Source organism: Scylla paramamosain, chromosome 4 (genome assembly GCF_035594125.1).
Source record: "Scylla paramamosain isolate STU-SP2022 chromosome 4, ASM3559412v1, whole genome shotgun sequence".
NCBI classification, from domain to species: domain Eukaryota; kingdom Metazoa; phylum Arthropoda; class Malacostraca; order Decapoda; family Portunidae; genus Scylla; species Scylla paramamosain.
The window spans coordinates 11,128,245-11,148,244 of record NC_087154.1 but is presented as its reverse complement, the minus strand read 5'-3'; the positions used below and the strand labels follow the sequence as shown (position 1 = coordinate 11,148,244).

Below are 20,000 nucleotides of genomic sequence, written 5' to 3'. Positions count from 1 at the left end.
TGGATAAGCCATGCAGTCAGTCTGAGACAGGACTTTATTACTAGTAATACTAATGGAGAATAGCAAGAAGAGGTGGTTTAAGCATTTGGGATCAATGTTTTTATTTATTTATTCATTTATTTATTTATTTATTTATTTATTTTTTATGTAGGAGGGGCACTGGCCAAGGGAAACAAACAAAAAAAACACTTAGGTGATGGTCCCCATACAGTTGAAAGTGTTAGTCATAATTACTGGATAAATGTTTTGAAACCTCTCTCATGGAAGAGTTCAAGTCATAGGAAGATGGAAATATAGAAGCAGACAGGGAGCTCCAGAGTTTTCCAGAGAAATGGATGAATGATTGAGAATACTGATTAACTTGCATTAGAGAGGTGGACATAATAAGGATGAGAGAAAGAAGAAAGTCTTGTGCAGCAAGGCTGTGGGAGGAGGGGAGGCAGGCAGTTAGCAAAATCAGAAGAGCAGTTGGCATGAAAATAGTGGTAGAAGATAGCAAGAGATGCAACATTGTGGCTGTGAGAAAGAGGATGAAGAGGACTTGATAAGATGAAAAGCTTTTGATTCCACCCTGTCTAAAAGAATGGCATGAGTGGTACCTTCCCATACATGTGAAGCATACTCCATACATGGATGGATAAGGCCCCAGTACAGAGTTAGCAGCTGGAGGCAGTGAGAAAAACTGGCAGAGACGACTTTGAGTGCCTAACTTCATAGAAACTGTTTTAGCTAGAGATGAGATGTGAAGTGAAGTTTCCAGTGTAGATTATAAGTAAAGGACAGACCGAGGATGTTCATTGTAGAAGAGGGGGACAATTGAGTGTCATTGAAGAAGAGTGGATAGTTGTCTGCAAGATTGTGTCAAGTTGATGGAGGAATTGAATTTTTGAGGCATTGAACAATACCAAGTTTGCTCTCCCTGATTGTAAATTTGAGAGAGATCAGAAGTCAGGTGTTCTGTGGCTTTCCTACATGAACTGTTTACTTCCTGAAAGCTTGGACGTTAAAGAAAAGATGTGGAAAATTGCAGGGTGATATCAGCATTGGAGTGGATGGGACAAGAAATTTAGTTTAGAAGACCATTGATGAATAATAGGAAGACAGTGGATAGGACAAGAAGTTTGGTGTAGAAGATTATTGATGAATAATAGGAAGACAGTGGATGACAGGACAGAACCCTGAGGAACACCACAACGGCAATGGAATGGTCAGAAAGGAAACTTGAGATGAAGTTACAGAGAGAAGGATAAAAGCCATAGGGTAGTTTGGAAATCAAAGCTTTGTGCTTGACTCTATCAAAAGCTTTTGATATGTCTTTGGCAAAAGATTCACCAAAATCTGGAAAAGAAGATTACCAAGACTCACTAAGGAAAGCCAGTTCATCAGTAGGGCAGCCTTGATGGAACCCATTCTGGCAATCAGATAGAAGGAGGAAGAAGCCCAGAATCATCTGAGTTAGAATTTTTGGCAAAGGTTTGAGTGAAGAGTTCAGCTTTAGAAATAGATGAGACGGGAGTGGTGCCATCAGCTTGAAATAAAGGAGGGAAAGATGAAGAAGCAGTTATTGGAAATGTTTTTGACAATGTGCCAGAAGTCACAAGGGGAGTTAGATCTTGAAAGATTTTGACACTATTAATGAAGGAATTTTTGGGTAGTTGGAGAACAGACTTGGCATGATTCCGGAAAAAAATATAGAAAAAATATGAGGTTCAGGTGGTGGAAGACTCAAGTGCCCTTTGTGGGCCACCTCTTTATTATGTATAGCATAAGAACAGGCTGTGTTAAACCAAAGTTTGGAAGGTTTAGGTCGAAAGAAAGAGTGAGGAATGTACACCTCCATGCAAGACATTGTCGCCTCTGTTATGTGCTCTGCACACAGAAATGGGTCTGTCACAGAAACAGTAGTCATTCCAAGGAAAATCAGCATAATACCTAATGAGGTACCCCCAACTAGCAGATGCAAAATGCCAGAGGTATCTCTACTTTGGAGGATCCTGAGGCAGGATTGGAGCAATAGGATAAGATACATATATGAGATTGTGATTGGAGGTGCCCAATGGAGAAGATAGGATAACACCATAAGCAGAAGGATTAGAGGTTAGGAAAAGATCAAGAATGTTGGGTGTATCTCCAAGACAGTAAGGAGTACGAGTAGGGTGTTGCACCAGTTCCTCTAGGTTATGAAGGATAGGAAAGTTTAAAGGCTAGTTCACCAGGATGGTCAGTGAAGGGAGAAGAAAGCCAAAGCTAGTGGTGAATGTTGAAGTTTCCAAGAATGGAGATCTCCATTAAAGGAAAGAGAGTCAGAATGTCTTCCACCTTGGAAGTTAAGTAGTGTGAGTGGATGGAAGAGTTGAGACTGAGGTAAAATGCAAGGTAAAGGAAGTAGGAAAAAGTACTTGGTGGGCTGAAAACATCTTGAAACATAGGATACAGTATGAAAGTAAAGAACAGGTTATATATCAGGGAATAGTGTTGCCCAATGTGCTATATAGTGCTGAAACATGGAACTTGGGAGTTGTGGAGAAGCAAATAAAATGTAATGGAAATTAAGTGTTTGAAAAATATGTGTATCATAACATGGAAGGATGGAATAAAAAATTGAGGCAGTAAAAAGAACTAGTGTTTTGCTAGTTGGCCTAACAGGCAAATCAACCAGGGTTGCCAGGTCCCGCAATATTTTATTGGCAGCTGTGCTCATGATTTTTGGCACTTTTTGGCAAAAAGTTTTTCAAAAATGGCAGAGTATATGGCACTTATCAAGGGAAAAATAGAAAATTTAAATGTCCAAAAAAGTTATAATCCTTTATTGAAAATAAATGTTTATTCTTTTGAAATTATCAAAAAAAAAAAAAAAACATTAGAAAACTTAACCTGTCCACAAGCTAGAATCTTTTATTGAAAACAACTAATGCTCTTGTTTTTGGGCTGATATAAATGAACACACACACACACCCACACTTATTCCTGCAAAATTTCAGATATTAATTCCACATCATCAAACTCTTTAGTATCAGCATCCCCTTCATTAGTATCATGTGCATACATAGAACTTGAATTGAATTTATTTAGCATCTCTTCTGATACTACAAAATCCTTGCAGCAAGAATTATTCAACATCAGGTGTGATCTTATCATCAAAATGCTTTTTAATAGCTTGTGCCCTATCTTATTTCTTACCTTAGTCTTTGCTAAGGCAGCCTGACTGAAAACTCTCTCAACATATGCATTTGAAATAGGTAGGCATAACTTATCTAAGACTAATTTTGCCAAAGTTCTGAAGCAACACGTACCTGCTGCATTCTTAAAGTTATAAACATTACACCAAAAATTTGCCTGATCTTTAAGGTCAATCCCAAGATTTGTTCAATCACACAGTCTGATGTTCATGTACTGTTTTTCCAAGTCATCAAGATTTTCATCACTTGTCCAAAATTCTGTGAGATTCAACTTGTGAAATGGAATAAATCTAGTCTGGGAGAGGAGAACATCAGGGTGAAAAGCTTGCAATGTCTCCAAAAACTTAAATTTCTCTGGCAGCCTCATGGATACTTTATCTACTGCTGTCTTAAAAAAAAACTGAGGCATTGATAATTTATGTTTAGTACCTGTTCATTAGAAAGTTTTGACTGTGACAGCTCCTGATAAAATTTAGCTCCAAACTGAATGTCTGTTATAGGTTTGAGATGTGCATCTTGAATCTTTTCATACATTTGCACATATTCATTTTTACATATTCTACTTCTCAATGACATGTAAAAAACATCCAAGTCCTTGAATAAACGACACTGGTCAGCATTTGTGTGTTGGAAAGAAGCATTAATTTGTTCAAACTCATTTATAAGTGGAGAAGCAAATACTAGGTATAAGTAATTTGATCTGTCATTTAGCATTTTCAGCAGTGACTTGCAACTATAGCTTTTTGTATATTTAATGCAGCTGAAATATGCTGTGAGCTCATGCCATTGTGTGATAACTGAATTAATAACTTTCCCAGTCACCAACCACCTTGTCTCTGACGGACTTATGAATTTTGTGGGGTGCAGATTAGGAATGTTTGCATTCATGACATGAAACAATTTATCATAATCACTTCTCCTAAGAGAGCTAAATTTAAACCACTTTGCAATTTCACTGAGTAAAAAAGAAAGGTTAGAAGGCAGTTCACCAAATGCATCTTTTCCACACAAACTTAAGCTGTGGCAAATACATTTAACTAAAACACAATGAGGGGCGTGTTCTCTTATCTTTGTATACACAGAGTTATGAGGTCCACACAAACTGGATGCACCATCAGTACCTAATCCTATAACATGACTCATTGGAATACTGTGTGCATCAAAGTATAACTTGATGTCTGAGAAAAGAGATGATGCTGTACATGAGGTGACAGGAAGTAATGTTAAGAATTTTGTTACAACTGATGGTATATCCTCTTTGAAATATCTTACACACATGCACAAGTGCTTTGTAACTGAAACATCTGTCGACTCATCAATGATGAGCGAAAATGAGGTCTGTTGTATATCTTTGATTACCGAGTCATGAAGACAAGGGTGTACAACATTAGTGAGAATATTGGAACATTTTGTTCTGTGGTGTTTCATACCATGTAAAAAGTCTGTCTTCCTTGAAGATTCATTAATAATTTCTCCTAAGTGATCGGTTGCTCTGATAGCTGCATGACAGGCAATGGCAACACTCCATCTAATATCAAATATTTTCATTTCTCTAAGACCACCAGTGAAAAATGATGAAACACTTGGAGAACCTTTAATTTGATCTGCTGCTCTCTGGTGCGTCTGAGATTTGGCATGCATTTCAGCATTGTACTTCTTATTTTTAACCTTAGTCTTGCATACCTTGCACCACAGGTCATCTGAATCATCAAGTGGAGATTGTGTTAACCATCCTGAAACAATGGTTACTTGGTACTATAAGGAATTCTATATGCAATAGTTTTCAGGTAGGTACAGTCAACACAGTCACTGTAACAAACTCTACATTTGGACAAACTGATTTGTGGGCACAATGTACAAGCATTTACACTTTCAGACAAAGGTGTTTTAGCTGGTTCACTATGCTTCAAGTCATTCGCAAAAGTTCCTAAACTTCACACACAAATCACGAGGAATTTTGTTTCTCTTAAATAGTTTCTGATCTCTTACCTTGAAATTCTTTCATCCAATGCCCTGATAAAGGTTTAGTTTTCGGCATACCAATGATCGACAGTGACACAGCCGTGACAACGCCTTGACATACCGCAAGAAACTGAGTAGATCGAGTCAGTCAACCCTCCTCTCCTGGTCTCAAACATGTTCTATACGCGATACGGCATGCGGGTGTGCGTTTTGGTTCCAGTCATATACTCGCAGTTGTAATTTTTGGCATTTTATGGCAACTCTGCGACAAAAGATTGGCATTTTTATGGCACCATAATACTACTGCCAAAGAAAAATGGCATCTTTTGGAAAAATGTTAAATTTATGGCAAAAAATGCCACTTTTGGCACTTTCTGGCAACCCTGAAATCAACATGTCAAGGTGGTTTGGGCAGTCAAGTATACACATCCAGTGTATATTAGTAATGCTTATTTACTATTATTTCTTGTTGAATAATATCTATCAAGAGAAAACAGCAAATGACCATTCAAACACACTATCAAACAAGTGGTCCATTGTATAGCAAATGTTAGACTTGGCACAGGACTACAAATTGAAACCAGGAGTCATCAAGATATTTTCTTTATAAAAACGTTAACTTGTAGTGCAGCATTAGTTTAATTAATAAATAGAAGCAATACATTGTTGGTTAAACAGAATTAAGGCAGACTTTTTACCCTTGTGACTATTTGACCCTGACATGTTTATTTACTTGCAGGCTCTCAAAGCAAGTTTATGTACTCTTACAGTGTATGCACAGTGTTTATATAAATTGAGTGTTTCAATGGAAAATTGTGTGATTGAAGACAATGAGTATATGATAATAACAAGCATTTTTCTTCTCAAGAAAGGGCCTGCCAAAATTGGGATGCATCTGACAAGATCATGCACTTTATAAGTGTTCAAATACAGTGGTAATAACTAATGAGCTGTGTGTGTGTACACATCTTGTTTTGGATCAGAAATGGTCTTCCCATTCTAAAGAGTGATCAACAGGAAGCTGCATACATATTGGAGATTACAAACTTCAAGCACATTTATCCACAGATCACTCAAGAACCCCGTAATGACTCAGCCACTCTCATCAAGTGTCTGACCATCTTCTGTAACATAGTGGAATGTTCACAAGTGGAGGAGCTAACTCCAGCCTTGCAGACTTTGCATGATGGTCTAATTTTGGGATGTCTACGTTCTGAAGACCCTGCTGTGAGGAACTCTGGGGTGCAGGCACTTGGACTTTTATGTCTTCTTTCCAAGGACCTAGCGAAGCAACACATCACTCTTCTTATGCAGGTGTGCATTGTTAGACTTCTAGCTGTTGCAATAATAGTCTTATTAGTGAATTTTTATAGATGCTTTTGATGCTTTCATAGGATTAATAAACTCAAATGTGAGAGATGTCTGTTGGCTCTAAGTTAAAATGATAACAACAACAACAGAACAACTTCAGTCAGCAGAAGTGTTGATGACATTGCTGGTAGTGTGAGCACTGAGGAACCAAATAGTTCATTAACATATATAGCAGCTTATGAATGACAGCTTCCTCCTGCTAGTAAAGTAGTGAGTACCAAAGATCAATTTTAACATGCTCATGAAAATTTTGTTTATTTTTTATTAATGGATTTCTTTTGCAGTCATTGTTATTCTGGGATTGTCTAACACTTGCCAAAATACCTTTTCACTAATAGTTATATGATTAAAATACCAGAAATAAGAACAGTAAACCTGTATAGTATACAGTATTCAGGGTAGAGTTAGGCTCATAGACATTTTTGCTCAACTGAAATGAGGATATGGAATGCTCAGGCAGCCTTGTTACATTTCTTTACACTTCTACTACACAGCCTATAATACCATGTTATTTTAACAGGTATCAAAAATTGATGTTGAAAAAATCCAACTCACTGCCCTGCACTGTATTATTGATTGTCTTCATTTGTATGGCATTGAGGAATTTGCTGAAGTTGCTGAAGATTTGCCTCAAACTCCACTGGTAGAGGCTCCTGAAAAAGATGATAAAGAAGAATGTGTGGAAGATGGGGGTGCCATTATTGCTGCTTTGTGTGATGTAAGTAATTGCATTTGCATTGAAGCTTACTATTATTAAGAACAGTGTGTCTGATGCTGTCCCATGTGCTGTTTTGATGCCGTTTGGACTTGCTTCTTTACACCCTGAGGGAGTAACTGAAAATGAATATGCTAAAAGCAACAGTCGATAATTTGCCATACCATCCCACCTGACAGTTCCATGTTCAGATTTACTGACAGTGTAAACTACATAACACAATGCTAAAGAAGATCATCTATTAAAAGTATCTTTATTTTTTCCCTTTCACTGCCATACCTTTCAGTGATCTTATTAGTACATGTCTTTGGTTATGATAATACCATTGCATGTTGTATGCTCTGCATACAGTCAGTGTATCCTTTCATGCATTTCACTTTTTACCCCTTCAAATAAGACTTAGAGATGATGATATAAATATTATGGAAAGTGATGAATTTTATCATGCTGTATTCTCTTATTAATATTATAGAGGTTGGATGCTGAAAGCTTAGAAATAAGGACATTAGTGGTGGAAGGACTATGCAAGTTATTGTTGTCTTCCCGTATCACGTCATCAAAGTTGCTGTCTCGTCTTATTTTGACATTCTACAACCCAGCAACAGGTAAGAGGCTCATTTCATGTAGTAACTTACATATGAAACCATAGCTCACTCATTGACTTATAGGTGAGAGCAATGCACCATAGTTTGTACTATATTATACAGGTGCACCATCCCTAATTCTAAATCATTGGGGCCAGCTGGTGTTTCATATTTTAGATTTTTCTGATTTTGGAATAAATGAGGTAAAAAAAACAGAAAAATATGATTGACACAAAATAATGCTATACTTTATGGAGGAATACACTAATAAATAATATAAAATTAGCACCCATGACAAGTTTAATTTGTTCCAGTTAGGCGTTTGTTGATTGGCTTCTTTGTTATTCAGACTGAAGTTGTGAGAAAAAATTGATTAGTTCCTAGATACAGAAAATAACATTAAAGAATTAATTAAAATATGAGAAATACACAAAAATTATCTCATGGCAATTGTGCAATACCCTTGCAGGTTTCATGCTTGTTTTCTGCCAAAAATATAACACTAAACTCAAGGATCACAAAACTTCGGTTATTGAAAACACTGAAAAATGCTTATTTATTTCGTCCACATAGCCTAGACCTGTAAGTGTGTGGGCTTTGTTCTCATGTGCCATGACATAGTAGTGCAGCACCACCATATCTAGAACTGTGTGAATGTGTGTTTTGTCCTCACATCAAGTGGAATGCAGCGATGCAAGGATACAGTGCTGCCACATCTAGAACTGTGTGAATTTGTGTTTTGTTGTCACATCTTTTTCAAATCCATTGTTAGCGTAGGGGATGGTAATGTGTGGTAAGGATGATGGATGGTAAGGAAATTTATGAGAAACACAGTGAAACACAATTCAGATGATGCCAACTGCTATTGTTGTTAGTTCATGATTAATGGCATTTGTTTGTGTGAGTGATTGAGCATTGATTTTCCTAGTCCTTGCAACAGGACTAGGAGGGGGAGTTTGTTAACAAGCTTTTTATTCATTATGCAGTTGCTGCATAGTGTGACACTAGCCTTCTTTCCCCCTCTCTTGCAGGCAAGCCAGTGTGACTAGTGTTATGGCCAATAAGTGGCTTGCTCACATGAATATTTTTTTTTGTAAGAGGGGTATAGGCCAAGAACAACCAAATTTATACATTAAAGAAAGCCTGTTAACCTCTTCACTACTGTGTGGTGAAAATGGTGCCCTGCCCAATATCTGGCCTGTCTGCGCCTGTAAAAATTTGAAGTGTCATTACTGAATATAAGTTTTAACATTATCATCACATACTATATATCAAAATATGCAGAATAAAAATGGTGCACATAATGGAACATTAATTAATTAATAATTTGGAGATGTATCCATAAATATGTGGAAATTTGAGCTATGACTAGATCTGCTGAATTGTATTTCCTTTTATTAGTTGTAATAAACAAATAGATTTGTGAAAAAAAAGTGGGTCTTGGGGTGTGTGTGTGTGTGAGTGTGTGAGAGAGAGAGAGAGAGAGAGAGAGAGAGAGAGAGAGAGAGAGAGAGAGAGAGAGAGAGAGAGAGAGAGAGAGAGAGAGAGAGAGAGAGAGAGAGAGGGGGGGGGGGGGAATAGGCTGCTGAAACATGAAGGGAGTTAGTTCCTAAGTTTATCAGTGGAAGGGATGAAAGTTTGTGGATACTGGTTAACCCGTACAGTGTTGTGCTTTTGTCAGAGATAAGGGTCTTGTCATGTTGCATTTTTTCGTATATTTTTTATTTACCCGATAAAATGAGAAAAAATAACAAATTGCTTCATTTATATGGTATATTATTCCCATGCCATGAATAGAAGTGTGGCTACCATGTGATTTTGATTATTTATTTATTTATTTTTTTTCCCCTTCTCAGAGCTCATGACATCAGACTAGGGAGGTGGAATTTTATTTTTATATTTTTAAAGCTTTTATTTTCACCTTTACATACATACACTTTCCACAACCCTGTAGTGTGTGTAATAAATAAGTACTTCTTTACATTACAAATACCTATAAATAGACAGGAATTGTACATTCAACATAATGTTCGGATGTGCATCTGGCATCACCCCATGTCTCGAGGCCATGGTTTCTCAAAGAAAGGAGAATACAATGAATTTTACATCTTTCAGTTTTCCTTTCCTATTACTCTGGTCTCATTTCGTATTTCTTATGCCTTACTGATTGTAAATTTGAGAAGTAACTTCCAAGGAGAAAGTAAGTTTCCTTTTTATGTGATGATTTTTTGGGAAACACAGCAGCCTGTCCTGTGTAGCCAACCCTGCAATAATATCTGCACTAAAACATTTATAAATAAAATTTGTATCCCTCTCTAATACTGTAGCTTTCAGTTTAATTTTATTGCTTTGATATTATATGCATGTTGACATAGGCATTGAAAAAACAAAATAGTCCCCAAATATGTCTCAGTTTCTACAGAAGTATTCAGTCTATAATAACTCCGAGCCCTAAAAGTAGGTATGTATATGAAAACATTCACTCCTAACTTGTCAAAATATTCTTTGTTACTATTTGTGACAAGTCCTATATATACAAACAAAATTGATGGCCATAATATGGCTAAAAAATGAAATTGTACATATATATACTAAACACTTCCCTGAGAGGTATGTATATATATACATACTAAACACTGTAAGGTTAACTCTTGGATTAGGGAGGTGGACAGAATAAGGGTAAGAGAAAATAGAAAGTCTTGTGCAGCAAGGAGGAGAAGACAGTAGGCACCTGCCAAAATGATAATTACTCCCAGTGAGGTCTAAAGCACTGGATCAGGAGGTGCTGTGAACATATCATTAAACCCAGCTGTGACCTCACTGAACGTTTCCCTTTGTGTCTCACAATACAAGGAGGCAGTCACAGCCTGCCCTCTAAAGACAACTCTCTTCTTTCACACAAAACTACAAGTACCTAATTACACACACACCCTTCACTCAAAATTCAAAATTATCATGGCGACTCCTACACCAGCCTCAGAGTCCCCATCTGGGGAGGGGACTACAAATGACCCCAGGTTGGACTGCTCTTCTGGTATCGACCCTAAGTGTCTTGACTCCCGATCAACTTTTTCTTCATTAATTTCTGCAACATTCACAGTCTTGGATCTAATTTTCAATCTGTATAACATCATCTCTCCTCTACTAACCTCATCTTCTCCTTACTGAAACACAGGTGTCTGAGGCAACTGACAGTAGCCCCTTTTCTGTTACCTCCTACTTTCACTATCCTCACTTTCATTCCAAAGCTGGATGTTGCATATATGTGTGCAATGACTTAACCTGCTCTTGTGCCCACGCTTTTGAATCTTCCAGGTTTTCCACCATCTGGCTATGACTACAGAGTCACTCTCATACTAAATTTATTTGTGCTGTATACCTCTCATCTAACTCTACTGACCATAAGAAATTCTTTGACTTCTTAACTTCCAAACTGGAGCACATACTGACTCTCTTCCCTTTTATGGACATCTCCATGCTCGGAGACTTCAGTGTTCACCACCAGCTTTGGCTTTCCTCACCCATCACTGACCATCCTGGTGAACTAGGGACCTGAGGAGGTATTTTGCTGATTTTCCTTGGAATGACTATTGCTTCCTTGTCAAAGACCCATCTTTATGTGCATAACAGAGGTGATAGTGTCTGGCATGGAGGCATACATTCCTCACTCTTTTTCTCAACCTAAACCTTCCAAACCTTGGTTTAACACAGCTTGTTCTCATGCTATACATGATAGAGAGATGGCCCACAAAAGGTACTTGAGCCTTCCATCACCAGAATCTCATGCACTTTATATTTCTGCCCGGAACCATGCCAAGTCTGTTCTCCAACTAGCCAAAAAATTCTTTCATTAATAGAAGGCGTCAAAATCTTTCAAGATCTAACTCCCCTTGTGTCTTCTGGCATCTAGCCAAAAACATCTCCAATAACTTTGCTTCTTCTTTCCTTTCTTTATTTCAACCAGATGGCATCACTATTACATCCATCTACAAAGCTGAACTCTTTGCTCAGACTGTTGCTAAAAACTACCTTGGATGATTCTGGGCTTATTCCTCCCTCTCCTTCTGACTACTTCATACTACCTATTAAAATTCTTCACAATGATGTTTTCCATGCCCTTGCTGGCCTAAACCCTCGGAAGGCTTATGGACCTGATGGGGTCCCTCTATTGTTCTCCAAAACTGTGCCTCTGTGCTTGCACCTTGCTTAGTCAAACTCTTTCAACTCTGTCTGTCAACATCTACCTTTCCTTCTTGCTGATTGGAAGTTTCCCTACATTCAGCCTGTTCCTAAGAAGGGTGACCGTTCTGATCCCTCAAACTACCATCCTATTGCTTTAATTTCCTGCCTATCTAAAGTTTTTAATCTATCCTCAACAGGAAGATTCTTAAACATATATCACTTCACAACCTTCTATCTGATCACCAGTATGGGTTCCATCAAGGCTGCTCTACTGGTGATCTGGCTTTCCTTACTGAGTCTTGGTCATACTCTTTTAGAGATTTTGGTGAAACTTTTGCTGTTGCCTTAGACATATCAAAAGCTTTTGATAGAGTCTGGCACAAAGCTTTGATTTCCAAACTATCCTCCTACGGTTTCTATCCTTCTTTCCATAACTTCATCTTAAGTTTCCTTTCTGACCATTCTGTTGCTGCTGTGGTAGATGGTCACTCTTCTTCTAACTCTATCATCAGTGGTGTTCCTCAGTGTTCTGCCCTTTCACCCATTCTCTTCCTATTATTCATCTCTGATCTTCTAAACCAAACTCCTTGTCCTATCCACTCATTCACTGATGATACCACCCTGCAGTTTTCCATGCCTTTTCACAGACATCCAACCCTTCAGGAAGTAAACAGTTCCTGCAGGGAAGCCACAGAACACCAGACTTGATTTCTCTAAAATTTTTGATTGGGGCAGAGCAAACTTGATATTGTTCAAAAGAAATTGTTCAAAAGAAATTGAAAGAATTGTTTGTGTAAATTTATCAGCATGTTTGCATGTATGGATGCTTTGTCTCAATCCCTTTGAGATCAGCCAGGTATTGTATATTTATTATGTGCATTTATGCATCAATTTGTCTAATTTTATATTTGCAATTATTTATTTATAATTTCTATTATTATATAATTTTATTTTATTTCATTTAATATTTTCTTTTCTTTTCTTTTCTTTAATTTCTTTTTAATGGTTTATTTTTTCTTTAAACCTTTTCTTTCCTAAACAGGAGATGACAGCTTTGTGCGCCACATTCTTGGAGTGTTCTTCCCTCTTTATGCCTCTGAAGATGGAAGCAATCAGGAGAGTCTGTGTGAAGCTGTGATGCCCACCTTGCAGACACTCCTGCATGCTCCAACCCGCTCTCCATTAGCCAGTGTAGATATAGAGAATGTGACCAGCTTTTTGATCTCCATCACTAGCCCAACCATTCTTTCTGAGGAATGTCAAGAGGTTAGTCTTCAGTATCTATCTTCAATGGGAATATCATGGGTGTAGTTAGTATGTTAGATATAAAGGTAGGGACATACACTATCGCTGGACTTAATTCCATCTCATTGTCCTTTGATCTTGTAGTGATGATATAACCCTTAAGAGATGATTACAAGAATATTAGTTTCAGGTTTGCAAGAACATTAGCTTGAGGCTTCAGTCCATTTAATGCTGATAATAGAATGTACAATCTTAATCAGCTACTCTTTGCAGTGAGAATATGAAAGTAATTTTGAAAAATATGATTCTGAGTTATATGGTCTGTGGAGACACCCAATCCTTTGACTATCAAATAATGGATTTTTTTTGCAGTCAGACATAATTTGAAATGCCCAGAGTTTGGGATGCAAATGGCCACTGCGTGGGCATGGCTCACTGACTACGGCACATGGACATTACTGTCCATTTTTTTTTCAATGAATAATCTAAAATAATCACATTTAAATACATTTTAGTGAATGGCACCTTGACTACTTTGTGTGGATGACTGAAGGAGGAAGTGAGGGTGACTCACTAGCAGATAGCTTAGTAACAGGGAAGATACATTGGAGGGAGGATATGCATTGCACAACTCCTTGCCTGTTCCTTTTCTTCACTTCCTTGGGTGTTTCTAAGTCATTTTACAAGCGTGTCAATGTCTAGAAAGTATAAGAAAAAGTTTCAGTTGACAATGGCAGCAGCAAGAAGCAGTAGAAACAAGACATCTAAGTAATCACTCCAGGGTCATTCACCCCCACTACACTGTTCACAGCCTTAGGTAGTTTGCACAATATACCATGTTCATTGCGTGCATTGTAACTAAACTACTACCATGCACCACAAATGACCTTGGAACACAATTTTAGATACGAGAAGTGCAGCCTGCTCACGAATATGTTCGGAACAAATGTATATATTGAAATAGTGTTACAAATGAGAGAAAAGAGAAGAATTACACTGAAGAAGAGGAAAACAAAAAAGGAACTATAATTGAAAACAACACACCTGGAGAATTTTTATGTAACCTTGCAACAATGAGAGCTGAGATGTGCCCTGCCTTAACTTTGTGCAGTTAACATCTTTACAAGGGGGTCAAGGTGCCAGACCCTTTTATACATGCATTGATATGTGATTACTGATCCCATAAAATTCATATTAAAGTAGCATTGACAGTAGAACTCCCTCACTGGGGTGAAGAAACTTTAGTAAAACTCAAAACACATTGTCTCAAAACTAGTATAAAGTTTACTAAGAATTTATTTATTTATTTATTTTTTTTTGTGATTTTGATCAAACTTGGATATAAAAGATTTTTTTCAAGGGTTAGTTTTTAATATATTGCATTTTTTTTTTCATTTTGCAAGTTAACAAAAACAAAAAACTGGGCAAATTGTTAGGATAACAAATTATCAAATGTGCATGTTATAAAGAAAATAAAAAAAAATGGCTGTGAAAAATAATTTCAAAGTTTCATTGAAAAAACAAAAATCTAAAAAAATTATTGATTTTTCATTTCATCTGAAATGCACTAAGAATTTTCTGCTTTTGTTTTTTGTGATTTTGATCAAACTTTTGGATATACAAGATAGAAAAAAATTCAAGGGTTAGTTTTTATATATATATATATATATATATATATATATATATATATATATATATATATATATATATATATATATATATATATATATATATATATATATATATATATATTATATATAGCAGTTTTTTTAAATATTTTGCAAATTAACAAAAAGACAAAAAACTGGGCAAATTGTTACGATAATAAATTGTCAAATGTGCATGTTATGAGCAAAATTTAAAAAATGGCTGTGAAAAATAATTTAAAAATTTCATTAAAAAAACAAAGACCTCAAAAAAATTAATTTTTCATTTCATCTGATTAGCTTGAAATTCTCAAATGTTAAATACATAATATGTAATTTATTCATGATCGTAGATGCAGTTTTTAATACATGGTGGACTCTCCCCTGGAGCACTGGTTAATTCTGAGGAGGGAGTGAAGTTGCTGGTAAAGGATTTTGGAAAGGTGTGTGAAAGGATATTGAGAGTAAATGAGAGTGAGAGTGGATTGTAGGAGGATTAATGTAGTTTTTGAATCACAAGTTGCTTAGGGAGACAAATTGATTTAAGAATTTGTTCTTCCCAAAATATGTTGTCCAATTGGGCATTGGGTTTTTTGGAAATTCTCTGGTCAGCAGCAGCATCAGCCCTCCTGCTGTGCCAATTATGGGATTAGATTTTTGTGAAAAGTACAACCATTGTTCCCAGTACACTCCCATCTCTCCCCTCCCCCCCTTTCTTTCTGTTCCAGTTATGAACAAGATACATTACGGATGGCTGCTTGTAAGTCGTTTTGCTCGTAACTTGTCATCGTAATTTTTCAGTAAAAAATAAAAAGTGTCATACGTTCTGCAAACATTGTCATGCTTGCATACTTGATACTTGATACCATGAGAGAGAGAGAGAGAGAGAGAGAGAGAGAGAGAGAGAGAGAGAGAGAGAGAGAGAGAGAGAGAGAGAGAGAGAGAGAGAGAGAGAGCTCACCTTGCCTTAGGGGTGATGTGATACTACTGAGTAGTGACAGGCTTGAGGCTTCTGCCAAATGCAAGACTCAAATATGCCATGCAGCGCAACCTTCCTGTCTCTATACCTCTCAGAGGCTGACTAGTGGAGGTATGTAGACTAGAATCTCAAGTCAGACTCACTGCAGTACAGTACAATAAGTTTCCAAATTAAATCCAAATTTCAAACTAGCCACTCAAAATAAAGTGCTACAGGGCCTGTGTCCTGGTGTGGTGGGTGATCCTTGGCTATGCTGCTGTGCTGCGTGGGTAGTGGCAAAATGGTATACTAGGTAAACATGGTGCATAGCGCCAAATTTGAACTTTGGTTAGCAAAAGGGAACAATACTGAGAGCACAATTTCATTTTATAAGTATACTGCTCATATCTCTGAACATTTGTAACTCGTTGCTTATAACTTGGACACCCTCTGTATATGTGTTTGTGTTTGTGTGCAAGTCTTCATTAGATACATCTGTAGCATTATGCAGTTTCATTAGATAAGCAAATATACACACATTAACTCAAGTCAACTCATCATCTAGGAATTTTGGTGAAATCTTTGCTGTTGCCGTAGACATCTTGAAAGCTTTTGATAGAGTCAGGGCATAAATCTTCAATTTCTAAACTTCTTTCATATGGTTTCTACCCATCTTTCTTCACCATATATTTCCTCTCTGGCTTTTCTATTGCTGCAGTGGTAGATGGTCACCATTCCCCTAAACTTGTTAACAATGTTGATTCACAGGGCTCTTTCCTGTTACCCACATTATTCCTTTTATTCATAAATAATCTTTTAGATAATTTGTCCCGTCTATTATTACACTGATGACTACTCTGCATTTCTTGATGTCATCTTGCCTAACTTTGCAGGAATCAGACAGATCATGAAGAGAAGCCGTAGAACACTTAACTTCTGATCTTTCTATTATTTCAGGATGAGGCAGGGCAGCCCGTGTGTTGTTCATTGCCTCAAAAACTCAATTCTTCCATCTATTCATCCTTGACAGGCTTCCAGAAAACTTGGACTCTTCTTCATTAACACTTGAATATCTCCCTCCTCTACACATCATATACTTGGACTGTCATTCATCTCAAATCTCAACTGAAAATCTCATCTACAGAGATGTAGAATGTTGTGATTAGGGAGTGACAAAACTAGAGATGGGTATTTGAACATTTTTCTTTCTAATTTTATATAATTTTTTTGGTTGGTTTCACAGAAAGTAAATGTCCATGACACGTTGGTGTTCACTCTTTGCTCTGAGGTGCTGACCAAACCAACTGGATATCTGGCCAAGGTGTTCATCCGTTGCCTCAGCAGTCTCAATCTGACGCCCACAAACTTTTCCACTCTACGCCAGCTTGATGTGCTTGTAACAAAAGTTATTAAGGTTAGTGTAGATTTGTATGATATATTGTTCTTGAGAACATAGAATGTCCATGGAGTAATGAATGGTTGTGCTTGATAGGGGTGAATGGAGAGCAGTTATGATTGTTTTAAAGGAGACAGCCTTTACAGGAGATTCTCCTGCATCAGGTGTAAATGGCACTTCAGATCAGATGTGGGAAAAAAGATGGCTCCATAATGATTATTTTGCTCCACTGCAGACTTTGACAGATATTCTATACAAGTAATTCCCATACAGTGTGATCTGATGACAAACTGCATATCTCTGCATAAACACTGTGCCCATGAATAAACAATACATTTATTAGTGTTATTAATATGATGTTCACATGTAAATATCCTTTCTTATTTAGTTTTCTTAAGCTATTGTATTTTTACTCTGAGTAAATTTGTAAAATACAACAACATAAGTAGCTTTGCTAATGGTTATTGTTGATACTAGGGATGGCTGTACCTAAATCTCGCAACTTTTATTACTTTGAAAGAAATATGCTTTGCCATTTATGTATTCAGTGTTTTTTACAATTTTCTTGTATGCAGTGATTGCAGTCACAAGGGAATTTCACTGATGAGTAATCCAAGTGCAGTTTGTCAAGGAAAGCTCTATGTCCATTTACAAATGTGAATATAATGTTCATTTAGTTTGTGTGTTTAATATCTCTTGCAGGTAGTTGAAGGTAAAAGTGCCCAGAATTCTGTAAAGCGTTTGCAGCAAAAGATTCAAGACTTCTTATCCAGTGCTCCTGATAATGAAGCAACAGAGGAAAATGCATCTACTGAAGATGAAGCAAGTGCAGAAGAAACCAAAGATGGAGGTGTGTTGTTTTCATTAATTGAATTCACTTACAAAGAAAGTCTCTCTCTCTCTCTCTCTCTCTCTCTCTCTCTCTCTCTCTCTCTCTCTCTCTCTCTCTCTCTCTCTCTCTCTCTCTCTCTCTCTCTCTCTCTCTCTCTCTCTCTCTCTCTCTCTCTCTCTCTCTCTCTCTCTCTCTCTCTCTCTCTCTCTCTCTCTCTCTCTCTCTCTCTCTCTCTCTCTCTCTCTCTCTCTCTCTCTCTCTGACACCACTCAAGGATAACAAAATTAGAAGAAAAGGCCCACTGAGGAATGATTGTAAAAAATTGGAGGATAAGTGCCTTAAAACCTCCCTCTTGAAAGAGTTCAGATCATAAGTAGCAAATACAGAAGCAGGCTGGGAGTTCCAGAGTTTACTAGAGAAAACGATGAATGATTGAAAATACTAGTTAATTCTTACATTAGAGAGGTGGTCAGTATAAGAGTGAGAGATGGTAGAAAATCTTGAGCAGCAAGGCTGCTGGAGGAGGGGAGGCATGCAGTTAGCAAGATCAGTAGAGCAGTTTACATGAAAAATAGTGGAAGAAGATAGCAAGAGATGCAACATTGCGGTAATGAGAGAGAGGCTGAAGACATTCAGTTAGAGGAGTGTGTCTTCAGTTAGAGGAGTGGAGTTGATAAGATGAAATATTTTTTATTCCACCATGTCTAAAAGACCGGTATGAATGGAACCTACCATACATGTGAGCCATATTCCATATATGGATGGATTGGGTCACGTACAGTTAGCAGCTGGGGTTGGGGAGGGTGAAAAAAACTGGCAGAGATGACTCAGAATGCCTAACTTCATAGAAGCTGTTTTAGCTAGAGATGAGATGTGAAGTTTCTAGTTTAGATTATAAGTAAAGGAGAGACTAAGGATATTCAGTGTAGAAGAGGGGGACAGTTGAGTGTCATTGAAGAAGAGGGGTTAAAGTTTGTGTGGAGTTGATAGGTGGGGGAAGTGAGTTTTTGAGGCATTGAGTAATACTAAATTTGCTGTGTCCCAATCAGAAATTTTATAGAGATCAGAAGTCAGGCATTCTGTGGCTTCCCTGTGTGAATTGTTTACTTCCTGAAGGGTTGGATGTCTATGAAAAGACTTGGAAAAGTTCTGGGTGTTATCATCAGCGTAGGAGTGAATAGGACAAGAAGTTTGGTTTATATAATTGATGAATAATGAGAAGAGTGAGTTACAGGACAGAACCCTGAGGAGCACCACTTAGGAGAAGAATAGTGACTCTACCACAGCAGCAATAGAAAGATCAGAAAAGAAACTTGAGATGAAGTTACAGAGAGAAAGATAGAAGCAGTAAGATGGTAGTTTGGAAATCAAAGCTTTGTGCCAGATTTTATCAAAAGTTTTTGATATGTCTAAGGCAACAGCAAAAGTTTCACCAAAATCTCTAAAGAAGGATCAAGATTCCATAATGAAAGCCAGATCGCCAGTAGAGCAGTCACAATAAAACCACTCAACCCTCCATTTAAGATTTCAAATATGGAGAAAACCTTGATCATTAATTTGAATTTTACATAAATTTAGGTAGGTAGTTTTAAATGAAAAGCTGTGTGTTAACTTTGCTAGAAAGTTCTCCTGCCCTATGCATGCAGTGTTGTAGAGCAGGTCAGATAAAGTTAATTTCAGTACCCTCATGTCACAGAACTTGAAGAGTTAAACTAGGTGTACACTGAAGCATCTGCTCGTGCAACAAATTGGTACTACTGTATCATTACAGTGATAAAAAGCTGTATCTTATGGCCATGTTGTACAACCAATAACCAACACAGATAATTTGATTTGATGCCATGGTACCCAAAAAATTCATCTTTTTGCTTTATCATTTAGCGCTAATATATAATACACATTGTAACAGTAAATGTAGGAAATAACCCAT

The 20,000-nt window shown here is 37.1% G+C and overlaps 1 protein-coding gene across 1 annotated transcript in view; it reads left to right on the top strand.

The window, feature by feature from the left end:
* Positions 1-20,000, top strand: part of LOC135100111 (condensin complex subunit 3-like) — a 58,959-nt gene that overhangs the window by 32,729 nt on the left and 6,230 nt on the right. The window contains exons 9-14 of the mRNA XM_064003072.1: positions 6,210-6,455; positions 7,033-7,230; positions 7,700-7,832; positions 13,036-13,259; positions 17,086-17,260; positions 17,945-18,088. Coding sequence (XP_063859142.1) covers positions 6,210-6,455; positions 7,033-7,230; positions 7,700-7,832; positions 13,036-13,259; positions 17,086-17,260; positions 17,945-18,088 — 1,120 coding nt within the window. The remainder of the gene's footprint in view (positions 1-6,209; positions 6,456-7,032; positions 7,231-7,699; positions 7,833-13,035; positions 13,260-17,085; positions 17,261-17,944; positions 18,089-20,000) is intronic.